At 32.5% G+C, this 13,695-nt stretch overlaps 1 protein-coding gene across 1 annotated transcript in view; it reads left to right on the top strand.

The window, feature by feature from the left end:
* The window catches only part of LOC106465326 (tau-tubulin kinase homolog Asator-like), a 33,234-nt gene that overhangs the window by 12,465 nt on the left and 7,074 nt on the right, over nt 1-13,695 (top strand). Inside the window, exons 4-7 of the mRNA XM_022393189.1 lie at nt 8,330-8,544; nt 9,103-9,273; nt 10,220-10,318; nt 10,810-11,072. Coding sequence (XP_022248897.1) covers nt 8,330-8,544; nt 9,103-9,273; nt 10,220-10,318; nt 10,810-11,072 — 748 coding nt within the window. The remainder of the gene's footprint in view (nt 1-8,329; nt 8,545-9,102; nt 9,274-10,219; nt 10,319-10,809; nt 11,073-13,695) is intronic.

The following is a 13,695-nucleotide window of genomic DNA, read 5'->3' as shown; positions in this document are numbered from 1 at the left end:
GTATATATATATATATATATATATATATATATATATACACACACAAACACACACAAAATGAATGATGTGATACTTTGGGCATATAATTAAATGTTGATTCTTGTTAAGTAATTTTCAGATACTAGTCTGTTGGTCTTCTTATTGTTGAATCTTGTTGAGCAAGTTTTTAGTTACTAGTCTGTTGGTCTTTGTATTGTTGATTCTTTTAAAGTAATTTTTAGTTACTAGTCTGTTGGTCTTTGTATTGTTGATTCTTTTAATGTAATTTTTAGTTACTAGTCTGTTGGTCTTTGTATTGTTGATTCTTTTAAAGTAATTTTTAGTTACTAGTCTGTTGGTCTTTGTATTGTTGATTCTTTTGAAGTAATTTTTAGTTACTAGTCTGTTGGTCTTTGTGTTGCTAATTCTTGTTAAGTAATTTTTAGTTACTAGTCTGTTGGTTTTTGTGTTGCTAATTCTTGTTAAGTAATTTTTTGTTACTAGTCTCTATTGAACTTCTTTAGGTATTTGATTCTTGTTAAGTAATGTTGAAGTTATAAGTTTCTGTTGGTCTTTTTCTTAGATTGCTAATTTCTGTTAAGTATTGTTTTAAGTTATTAGTTTTTGCTTCTCTCTGGTTATTCTGACATTCGTGTAAATTTCGTATTTTTGCTTGTCTTCGTCTGGTTCAGTTTGTTAGCTATGATTAATGTGCTTCTATGTTTATTTAATCTTTGTTGGATTGCTCTTTTTATCATTGATGAACATATGTTCAGTGTGTGAGCAAGCACTAAAGACTTCTCACAGTGAAATAATTTTGAACCACAAGTAAACTGCTGTAGTGTAACTTAGCTTCAAGCAATGGTATTTTAAATGAGAAAAGGTTTACCTTCATCCATCAAGTTGGCATTGAACCAGAAATGTAGTTCTATAAAATGTAAGATGTAAAAGCAAATATTCATGAAGAAGTTATTGTAATTAATGAGGTCACAAAGTCATGAGATTCTTTATGCCCTGTGCTACGGAACTTGCCATACCAAATTTGAAATCAGTGTAGCTATCATCTTTAGGGGCAGATGTTTTTACATCTAAAAATACAAGACTTGAATATCAGCAGAGCCCTTTAGAGGTTATTCCAGCACCCTGGTATCTCTATCTGTTAAAAACTGGCTTAACTCCAGTATAAGGATTGATTTATATAGAACTTTTAAAAATAAAAAAAAATCCCAAAGTGCCGCTAGCTTCTAAAGATATCACAGTGGAGACAAGCTAATGAAAATTGTATTGTTGCTTAGCAGTTGCAATAAATTAGTTTATTAAAAACTAAAAACTTCCAAGAATGAAGAAGTAAATGGACCCATTAAGCATAAAATTATCTCTCAAAGTTATCTGAAAAATAAAAAAAACTATTGACAAAATAACCTGGGAATAGTTTTATTTTACAGTACCTTAATGTTTAATAACATACAAGTTGTCTGCATGTATTTATATGGTAGTTTTATACCAGGCTTTGACATATTATTTTCAATCTTCTTTTTTTTTTTTTTTTACAAAATCTTAGTAATTTTCACAAAACAAATCTCGTTTTACCCTATCAACCCATTACTCAGTTTAGAAATATATTAACATTGTATTATATTAATTCATTATGTTAATAAAGCAAGGTTTGTTGAAATTTCTTGACTAAACTTAATTGTAAAATGACAAGCAGTAAGAATCTAACAAACAATGATGAACAAAATCACTGACTCATTCAAATTTTACTTGCTGAGTCTGTTAGATTGAAAATATATTCCAATCTGTTTCATTTTAAAAAGAAATTTTATGAAAAGAACTGTATTTGACAATCAGGGTTCATTTTAAAAAGAAAGTTTATGAAAAGAACTTGGTTGTTAATTGTAAAGTTAGTTTGATATTATTATACTGCTCTGCCCACATTTTAGGCTAGTTGTTTGTAAACTTACATATGCATATGTTTAATGCCAATTCAGAAGAACAATTTTAAACATTTATTTTAAAAGCGTAGAAAGAAAAAAAAAAATGTTTATGTGACTGTTAGATTTAGAAGTAGTATTGGGTGTTCGTTAAAAGCACTGACTTTTGACTTAGAAAACTAGCAAATCAACAAAGCATAGAAACAAAATCTTAATGTTCTTTGTTTCCTGATCTCTACTTAGTAGGCTTACCACTTACTGAGTCTGTTGGATAGAAAATATATTCCAATCTGTTTCATTTTAAAAAGAAATTTTATGAAAAGAACTGTATTTGACAATCAGATGGAAGGAACAAAATTTAGTTTTCTTGCATTTCTTAACATACATAGATAATGTTGTCAGTACTGATGTTAAGATTTTACAGTAGAAATTAGTCAACTATACATTACAGTGGCATGTGAGTGGGCTTAGTTTTGGCATTTGATTCTATCCTGAACAGTGATTTATGAGAATATACAGCTGTTGAGAGGTCATTGCCACTTTAAGGTTGAAATATAGCTTCTTACTGAAATTTGGGTTTGAGTGACAAACACAATTGTGCTCATTATACTTATGTAGATCTCTTCATTCCAAGATTGAATTTATGATGTGACAATCATTACAAGTGTACTGGGTATTTTTCAAGAGTATGATGACTGATTCCCTGCTTGGTTAAATGGCTAATCCTTCTCAGCCTAGTTACTGATGATTTATTAACTTTGTTTTATATTCCACTATTGAAGAACCAAATCTACATTTTCCCATTATCTAGAAAAGTCAATTTTTAGTAGTTGAGGGCTTTCTCCTTTCATGCTTGATATAGCTTGGATAAAATTCTTAACACAGGATTAATAATCTTAATTTGATGTTAAGCATTTAACTCTTGGTTTACTTGTTCTTAAGTGAGCTGTGGTTTTCAAGGAAAAGATTTTTCATGCTGTTAAAGATTAATATGAAATCTCTTGAGTTTAAAACTTTAAAACATATTCAGTTTAATTTAACCTAGCACAATGTGTAACTTTTGTGTTATTTCAGTAGTAAGGATACAGTTTTTCCAATATTGGTCAAACAACTCACTCTTGAGCTTAAAGCCACCACTTGAAATTTAATTTGTTTGGCCCACAGCCAACATTTCCTACTAGCTTAGCCTTGGTCTGATCAGCACAGGGTTCATTGTAACTAGGCTAAATATAACTTCCTATACATGAATACACTCCCCCACATGAAAACTTGACAAAAAAAAGAACACAATGAACTTTCTGTGTTGTCAAAATGATGCATACCTACATTTTGTTTGAAGAACAAATATTACAGTAATCTGTTGAACTTTTGTGCTTATTAGAACATTATTGATACAATCCCATAAAATACTATAGAACTCTTGAGAGTCATTTTTAAATTGTGATTATATTTGTTTCTTAATTTTCTACATTCTAATTCTAGCGTTTCTTAGTAGTGTTCCTGAACATGTGACATACCTCAGTTTGTTTTTATGCTGAAACACCTCTTTTAGAGTTGATCCTTATTCATGTATTACTATGTATGTTACTGTTAACTTTAACACTGTAAAAGTTAAACATGATTGTAAAAATAAATTGGACGTTTGAATCTGCATTCAAATACATTATGCAAATTAACATAACCCTTGTAAAACTCTTCATGTATCTAGCTCACAACACGTGCAAAGTGAAATACAATTGTGTCATTTTGTTTCAGTATTATCAACTAACTTTCTCAGTTCACAAGATATACAAGGTGAAATGCAATTATTGCTTATTTGGTATTATAAACAGAGATGTGTTTGATGACATGAATAGTGTCCAAGGTGGTATATAATCAATTTTTCACATGATTTTGATGATATCAACATACTTCCTGAGCATTAAGTAAGTTTAATATGGATTCATGATGTCTAAGTTAACCTCATATAATACGAGAGTACTGTAAGAGTGTATCATTTTATCTTTATAAACTAAGAAATTTGTAGTATTAGAAACAAGCGTATTTCAAGTAAAGTTAGATTATATTATGGTTACTGAATAAACTGGCATTATTATTGTGTCATACAATATGTGCTAATTAACAGATGAATTCCAGAATACTCAATTTAGCAAATAACAATAGTTTGCCCCTTTTGGTTAATAACACCAAAATACACCTAAGTTTTCAGAAGGTAATATGAATGAGAAGGAGAGTTATCTTGAAGCTTGATTAAAGAGTTTGCTCACTGTCACGAACATTCACAATATATGAAACAGAATCATAAGTGAAAGGAAATGCCCCCCACCAATTTTTAAAAGTAAAAGCTAATGCTGCATAAGTATTATGTGTGTGTATACAAATGTATATACATATAAATTTACTAACTTATGCATATATGTACTGTAAAAGTTTAAAAATGTGGGTTTTAGTTTTAATTACAAAGTGAAAGATATGCATGCATAGAAAGAGTCCTTGATTGGTAAGAGTCACCTATAACTGAGTTTTAACCCTTTTTCTACAAGTAGCCTAAGCTGCAAAAGTTATTACCATATATTTTATTAAAACACATGTTCTTATAGATTCTGAAACTTAATGAGTCTCCTGAGAAGATTTTGTAATTTTAAGACCAATTCATTGGTAATCTTATATAATGTTGAATTACTTTCACTAATAATATTCTACAGCTTGCCTGTTTTAAAAATAAAGTTTTTACTTCCTGTCTGCTTCATGATTTTTTATATGTGCACTTGATCTTTCTGATATGACCATGTAGCCATTATAACTTGGCTAAAATCCAACTTCTTAGTTTACAGTATAAGAATATTTTAGTGTCTGTTATCCATCCATGTACTTTACTAAAACTATAAGTGTGACGAACAGCTTTGATGTATTTATGTAGCCCTCTTCAGCCCACATTAGTGTAACTGTTCATGCTGTAGGTCAGCCTCAAGGCTGTTGAGATACTGCCAGATAAAGAAACCAGAGTTTCTGTAGTACTTGTTGTTTTGGCACAAAGACAGCTTTTCAAGTGTAAGCTGAGAGTTTAGGTTTTGCTTTGTGTTTGCCTGTATTATACAATGAGACAGAGAGAGGATTTTTTGTAGAATATTTCTCTTGTACTATAGGAATTAGCAGAGGAGCCAAATTAATTGTGTAGTTTCAGTAAAGGAGCAGAATATGATTCTTTAAAGAACACATTTAACACAGTTTGTAAATTCTTTTTACTATTAATACTGCATTGAATTTCTAACATGGCAGTATTTCACAGGCATGCTATCTGTTCTAAGGCACTTTTTTAACTTCATGAAATTTACATTGAAATGAGGTTTTGATTTGTAATTCTTATATTTAATTCAATCAAATTCTATTTTATTAGAAATGATATACCACCAGTAAAAAAAAATAATATTTTTCACCTCTAAAATTTGAATATGTCACTATAGGTTAAATTCTAAAAAGCTGTGACAAATTAAAATTATCAAACTAAAATGCATGCAAGCCATAGTTTGTCAACTGACTGTAGTTAAATAGTAACAATATTACTCATTCATGAACATTTAAAAATGTTTAAGGCCATGAGGTGCACAAATAAATTAATGTACTACGGTTACAGTCATATAGAGTTGAGTATATTCTGGTTACATGTAAAGAACTTCATCATATTGACTCAGAGTACTCCACAAAACAGCAAGCTGTTGGAATTTGTTCTTTAAATAAATGAACACTTATCAAAGCACACTAAATATTTTGTACTGAATTATACAAAAATTGTTTGATATGAAATATCTGTTCATTAAAGAAAATAAAATGATGGGTCTATTAAAAGGGATATATTTTTGTTTGCAACTTATTTTATAAATTAGACACCATCACCAAAAAAATAATTTGTGTACACAATTTAATGTCGGGTATTCTTCAGATTATGTCAAATACTTATATTGATATCAGTTTCAAGTATTATTGAAGGCTTCCATTTTAGCTGTATAACTTAACAAATATTGATAAGGTGATATGATACAGCTTATGAAACCTTTGTTAGGAAATACATCAATTTTGTGTTATTCATTATCATTGAAGAATGACTTATTGTTTTGTGTGTAGAGTGCATTGGATTGTTTAGTGTTCACATCTTACACAAAGTCAGGTCACTATAATACTTCCATATTTTTTGATGATAGGCAACAGAAACATGAATAGTCACTTTAAAGATCCCTGTTCTTTGTCCTCTCCAAAATAATCCTTAGCCAACCCACATTATTGCTCTTTTACTAAGCCATCTGCCTACCATGTGAGGATTTCCAGAAATTAAATTTTTCAAAACTGTCTTTTGTAATATGTTATTTTCTTGCATTTATGTCTGCCCAAAGCATGGATTCATCATAGTTTTTGCTTAGCAAGCCCCCATTTGCTGAAGGATGGGACTTGTTAGTCCCATACTCCTTTTTAAGAAGTTCTGTAGAACCATCTTTAGCTCCACATCAAAATACAAGTGCCTTTCATCCTATAACAGTCCACCCTCTTTACCTACATACAGTGAAATTCCTTAGCTATGTATTTTTTTAAATAAGGTTACTTGGTAAACCCAATATTTTGCAAATAAATAAAATTCAAAACAAAAAATACCTGATCATCTTAAAAAACATGCAAGCAGAAAAGTGTTTAGAAATTATATTATGGAGAAAGACATGCTGTACAGTACTCTAAAAAAGATAAAATTTTGTAAATTCAATCAAATATTCTCTCCAGTTGATATAAAACAATATTTTATTTAAAATGTTGGAAGAACAACTCTATGCTTTTATGAAAGTTAAATTGTAAATGCCAAAAATGCCTTGAAGTGCTTGAAATTCTCACTGTAAAGTGTATAGAATCTTTTATTTCATTGTAAACCAGGAAATTTAGATGAGAGACAGTCTGGAACAAAAGTTTTAAAGTAAGAGGTTAGATTAAGTTTCTACTAGTATACTGATGCATTTTGGCCTAGATCCAATATCCTGAGACAAAGAGACACATGGCTTGTATAAAAATTAAAAAATATGTAGATAAAAGAAGCCTAACTCTGTAGTGTTTGAAGACTAACTAAGCTTTAACTCGGAAAGAACAGCAGTGTCATAAGAATATGTTGGCATTCAATTTACGTATACATTTTATCCATCTACCTTGACCTATTTCACTATCTAAAATGGGAAGTTTTTGACCCTGAGGGTTTTAAGGGCTTTAAATGGCTAGCGTTTTATGTAGGATATTCTTCAAAGGTTCAATGTATATTCTATTTGTTCTGATTAAAATAGTATTTGACCTACTTCCCTTGTGAAAATTACTTTTGAATCAGCTGAGCCAAAAATAAATTGCTATTTCAAACCAGCAGCGCTAAAAATACTTTACATTCTCTGAATCTCTGTACATACTAAACTTGTAATGTATCAGAATTACCAATATCTTAATGTAGGTTTCATACATAGAAAGGTATGTAACAACAAGATGTAGTATCGGGGATGAAGTTGAAAAAATCTAAACCTTAGTTATTTTAGGTCACTGTATTGTGCAAAAGAAATTTAACTGCAAAGCATGATTGTGTTACAGTTATATGTTTTAATGTTAAATTTTACAATAGTTCAAACACTAAAAGTAGTTTTTAACCTTGTTTAAGAGAGTGTATATGCATATACAGGCAACACATGGAACAAGCAGGCCAAAACAACTGGCATTGTGATCTGATATGAATAACCTATTTACATTTTACTGCTACTGTTATTTATTAATAATTTCAATTTTATTTCTCTCCAATTTCATTATGACCAACTATTTTACCAAAGCTATTGCAAATGATAATTGTTGTTGAAATATGGAACTGACCCCCCCCCCCCCCACCATCTACTCGTGAGTTGAATGTGTTAGATGGTTCATCTCCATCATCATATGTGTCCTTCAATAGATGACTCTCACACTAAAATTTATTGTAATGTTTGCACTCAGTTGTCAGTACTTTAATTCAGTATGTGAAAATCAGAACCTGTGCTCAACCATATAAAGAACAAAATCAGCATGATAGTTAAATTACTTTTTTCAAATTACAGGTTCTGTATGTGCCAGTGGATAGTATGTGTTATGAAAGTATTAATGCAAATTTATATAGTGTTGGTGTTCATGTAGATGAAAGTCTGGATTATATACTTTAAAAGGGTAATTATAGAAATGTCATTTAAAACAAAAAAGCAGAAATTTACTACAGAACAACTAAAATATTTGAATATACTTATAGAAGTGAACCATTACCTTAAATTTACTTCTTTTGATATTAGTAAATATGGTTATTAGGAATGCACATTTTGAACTAATGGACACATACTATTGTTTAGATAGTTCAAATACTTAATTGTTGGTTTACATGACAGGCAAAGATCACGTGTGCAGATTCATTGGTTGTGGACGTAATGATCGTTTCAACTATGTGGTGATGCAGCTTCAAGGAAAAAACTTGGCAGAACTTAGACGGAGTCAGCCTCGTGGAGCTTTCAGTTTGAGTACCACCCTTCGTTTGGGTGTGCAAATTTTAAGAGCCATGGAAAGTATTCATGAAGTTGGATTTCTTCACAGAGATATTAAACCTGTACGTACTTCAGATGTTTCAGCATTGATATTGCTTTGTTTTTCTGAGTATGTATTTGGATTGTCATTATATGTGCAAAAATTAGGATGAAACTTATGTGTTACTTTTTCTAACTATTTTTATAGTCTTAAAATTTAAGTTTTCAGACAACAATGGCACTTTTATATTTGTAAAAAAACAGATTTTCAGTAGTTTCTGGAATGTAGTATCTTATGTTGTGATCACTGGTGCTTATAATGCAATATGATTTAAACAAATTGTCTTCTTAATTTGCTTGGAACTAGTTCAAGTAGTAATTTTCACTTATCATTATATATATTTATGAAATATAAAATATTTATTCCAAAAATAGTTTCACAATAAATGACATTTCACAATATTACTTCTGATAGTAGCAAGCATTGAACTGAAAAGGTAACCTTAAATGTCCAATATTTTCAGAACGTGGGTTAACAATCTATTTAACTCTTGTGAGTTGGCCAATTTTACTTTTTTCTTCATGCTATTTGTATGTAGTTTTAAGTAAGTCAAATATTTAAAGTATATTCAATTCAACAGTCTAACTTTGCAATGGGACATCAAACTCAGACCTGTCGAAAAGTCTACATGTTAGATTTTGGATTGGCTAGACAATATGTAACAGCATCTGGGGAGGTGCGTGCTCCTCGAGTAGCAGCTGGCTTCAGAGGAACTGTTCGATATGCTTCTATCAATGCACATAAAAACAAAGTAAGAAATTGATGTTTTATATTTTTGAAACTTATTTTTGTCTCATTTCCATATAAGAATTTCTTTTTCTTTTACATTGCATTTTCCTGATTCTATAAAGAGTCTTTTTTTTTATTGCACTTGCTTTTTCTTATCTTATATTCATTTTACTTCTCTTTTATGAGTAAATTTTGTTTACTGAAAGTTTTTAAGGTTTTCTTGATACTTTTGTTTTGTTCTGTTTTATTTCATGTAATGTCTATATTAATATAATAGTATTGTCTGTCCATGTAACTACTTCACAGGGTGTGGATGGATCTTCACCAAAATTGGTATGGAGGTTCAATGGATCTATGAGGAGTACATAAAAAATTTCAGTGTTGTGTTTTCTGGTTTTTATGCCCATTTTTGCATTTTTCACCACTACTTCACCCCCTATTGGTGGATCTTCACAATATTTAGCTTGAATGTTTGTTGGGTCCATGCAGAGATAAGTGTAAACATGCAGTTTCACATTTTGTGTTTTGCAGTTTTTATTTACCTGTTCTAAGATAACCTTTCATCAGTCATGATTTTACATAACTTATGTCCAGGGGATAGGTACTCCAGCTAGTTTTAAATATAATATAATAACAATCTAAGTCAGGTTAATGATGTAATATGTTTACATATATACTTAAGTAACATCTGGGTAATCTTCAGACTTTTATTTCAACAAGTCTATTGTGACATGCTTCAAGAATCACAAATATCACTAAACATGATTGTATGTTAAAAGATTACACACAAGTGTTGATGTTGTATTTGTGTTATTTTAACTTAGTCAAAATTACAACTTATGGTTGAGAACTCCTGAATCTTGTAAATACTCTAAAACCCCATTTAGTTTTAGATGTTTGAATTTTAATTATTTTTACTGTAGTTTCTTTTCTTCTCTGTTAATACTGTTAGGTCTTTCCTTTGACAGGAAATGGGTCGTCATGATGATTTGTGGTCATTATTTTATATGCTAGTTGAATTTGTGAATGGACAACTACCTTGGAGAAAAATTAAAGATAAGGAGGAGGTAAGTTAGAAAACTTCATTTCTTTAGTGATATTAGGTTATATAATGCAACTAGAGAAATTCACACTGAAATGTATAAATGTATCTGACTTGACTCTAGACTCCTGCATAGTAAATACATAACGTTTTGGGACAACATGGGACCTATTGGTCCATCTTGGCTGTTCCATCCTCTTAACTAAATAAAAATAAATAAAGAAAAAAATTTTAAGCCAGTCCTTATCATTGATATAGTTATCAAGCTTTTACTTAAACTCATTTAAATTTTCTGCCTCTACAACATCCAAAGGCAACCCATTCCAAAGGCCAACCATCCTGTTAGAAAAATGAAACTGTCTTAGCTGAAGATGACTCCTACTCTGCTAGAATTTATATTTCCTAAGGTGATTAAGGTGGGATAAATGATAAAACTGTACTTATATATTCTCTTTTATAACAGTATTTTGAAAGAATTACAAAATCTTTCATCTTCAGTTTGTATCTCTCTTTCAGGTTGGCGTGATGAAAGAAAAATATGACCATAGATTACTTCTAAAACACTTGCCATCAGATTTTTGCCAGTTTCTGGACCACATAGTGAACCTGGACTATTACCAACGTCCAGATTATACCATGCTGGCTGGGCTCTTTGAAAGATCCATGAAACGTAGAGGCGTGAGAAACAGTGATCCCTATGATTGGGAGAAAAATTATACAGACAATTCCATGACCACCACCACATCCCCTGATATCATATCCAAACCGACTCTTCAAGAGTAAGTTATGACTAAAAAAAAAAAGAGTATAATAAGAGAATTATACATACTTTAATATGTAATAGTTTTCTAATATAAAGACAATATTCCTATTTGGTTATTTTAAAGTCACTGCTATGAGTACATATATGTCCTCCTTTAGAGTACTGCCATTAAGCTTGGAATTCTGTCCACTATGAAGAAAGCATACTGCCCCTTAGACTTCCCAGAGTTTGCCAGTTTCAAATTTCAGATAAATAATGAAATACTAAAGGTTTTCATTTAATAACTTTAGCACCTTTACTTATTCATAAATCTGGTAGTGAAAGAGTTACATTTTTACTCATTCTACAGATATTGCACAAATGCACATTGTATTTTGCAGTTCAATTAAGATAATGTTCGTGAGATTACACTTATTGATACGCTTCTATAGAGATTGAGTATATTATATAAAAACAATTTTGAAGCCTCACTGCATTGTTATAGTCAATATCATCATTTTCTATCTGATGGACCTTGCATCTTTTCAACAGCACTGTAGTATAGTTTTATTGTAAAAAAACTCTTGTATGGCTGTCCTATCCAAAGCACAAATTTCTCCCTGTGTGCTTTGTATACTTCAAATAGTGTACAAGGTTGACAGTCTCCCTAAGCCTGCTTCAACATCCCAGAGTCTCTGAAATCCATAGACACAGTGTCTGGTGACTTGACTGGAATGTCTTCATCATGACCCCCGAGGTGGATTCTTGTATATGGTGAGGGAACCTCCCAGGAAAAGTTGTGTATTTTCAGTTTACCTCCTCTGGGATCTGAATATCCACCCATGTGTGGTGACCTGTGAAGTGGAGGAGAGGACCTTGGTGGTTGAGTGGTGTCTGGGGCACTGCAACATACCACTTTGGCCTTGAATTCCTGTTGACAGGTGGCCCCCCCAGGGTCAGTCGGTGGTCCTGTTGGGCTAGGGTCAACTGAGTACCAGTGTTGGGCATTCTCAACAGGTGTTGTGAACATTGTGTCTAATGCTGTTGTTTGGGTATAGTGCTCACGAAACCTGGTGTTGCTGCAGTGACCTTGTTTGGCATTGTAGTGTGTCCCCTCATAGAACCCCATGGTGGGTGGGGTCAGTTGGCACTGAATCTTTCTCTTTTCATTATGGATCCCTCAAATCCTCAGAAAAATAAAATACTAAAAAAACAGCTAATTGGTAAATGAGCATGTCATGAAGACTCTGACCAACAATCTTCAACCCATTCTGAACCTATACCTCATTTTTTAATCTTACATTCCTTGTCAGACAAACCTTTAGGGCAGATATCTTCCTTTTGTATTCAGAAGGAATTAGAGGGGGCTTGCTGGCTCTCCAAAGTCAGTTAAGAAGCTACATTCTGGAGACATCTTGGTGGGAACATCTACACTAAAACACAATGAGCTCAAAGGCCATTGGGGATATACCCATTGAGGTTACTCCACATGCTACTTTGAATTCCTCACAAGGAGTTATTGATGAGAGGAATTTGAAGAACATCTCTGAGTCAAAAATCCTCGCTGGTTTCTCCAGCCAAGGAGTTTCTGCAGTTCAATGTATCTCTACTTGTAAGGAAGGAATTATGCTGCCTACCAATGTTCTTATTTTGACATTTACACCGCAACATCCACCTGCCTCTGTCAAGGCAGGATATCTGAACTGTAAGGTACAGCCATATATTCCCAACCCTCACAGATGTTTCCAGTGTCAGCGGTTCGGTCATTTGAAGGCATCTTGTCGTGGTTCTGTAACATGTGCTCATTGTGGTGGCAAAGATGCCTATGAGTGCAAACTGGACCCACACTACGTTAATTGTAGTGGTTCACACACCCCTCTTACTATCATTCTTGCCTTAAATGGGTGGAGAAGAAAGAGGTACAACTTTTAAAAATTATTAACATTTCTTCCCCTGAGGCTCGGAAGTTATTGTCCTCTACTCCATCTCGAATACATGCCACTGCTACAGTGGGAGTGCAGACGGACCTTTCCGTGCCTCCATCAGAGTCTTTTTTTTTTGCATCATGTGAAGAATCCACATGCTCCAGCTTCTATCCAGGTGATGATTTTCTACGGGTTTCACCCTGCTATTCCAGGCACTTTACCTGAGTGGGGTTGGGCCTGAGAGTATAATGTTGTATGGAGTAGTGTGGCAAGGGTTGTATAGGACATCATGTGAAAGCTGTCTTCAAGTAGATGCTGATCCCATCAATCTTGATGTATACCCATGGCCAATAACTCTCACTGTTGAAATGGGGTGTTCCACGAGACTGCTAGTAGGATTTCCTCATAGTGTTTTGCTTCAACAAAATGCCTGTTCCAGACTCTACTAACCCATGAATTTTCATGGGTAAAGCAGATGGGGATTGCTGCTCATCCCTGCCATTCTTTTGACTGAATAAATTAGGGGCAGCCTGCTTTTCAAAACAGGGATTTTGTTGTCAACCATTGCACTGTCTCCACTGTGTTTCATCTCCATGTGGTGGGTCCTGGACATTGATCTTGCGTGGATCCAGCTTGATCCATGGGGTAGGTGGATGTTTCAAGGCTAGTGATATGTGAAAAAAGTTTGCATATAGAGGGCAGTATTGAACAAGAAAGCTATTATGTGAGAAGGGG

Source organism: Limulus polyphemus, unplaced genomic scaffold (genome assembly GCF_000517525.1).
Source record: "Limulus polyphemus unplaced genomic scaffold, Limulus_polyphemus-2.1.2 Scaffold1909, whole genome shotgun sequence".
NCBI classification, from domain to species: domain Eukaryota; kingdom Metazoa; phylum Arthropoda; class Merostomata; order Xiphosura; family Limulidae; genus Limulus; species Limulus polyphemus.
Note: the sequence above shows the minus strand (reverse complement) of the source record. Positions and strands in the feature narration are given on the sequence as shown.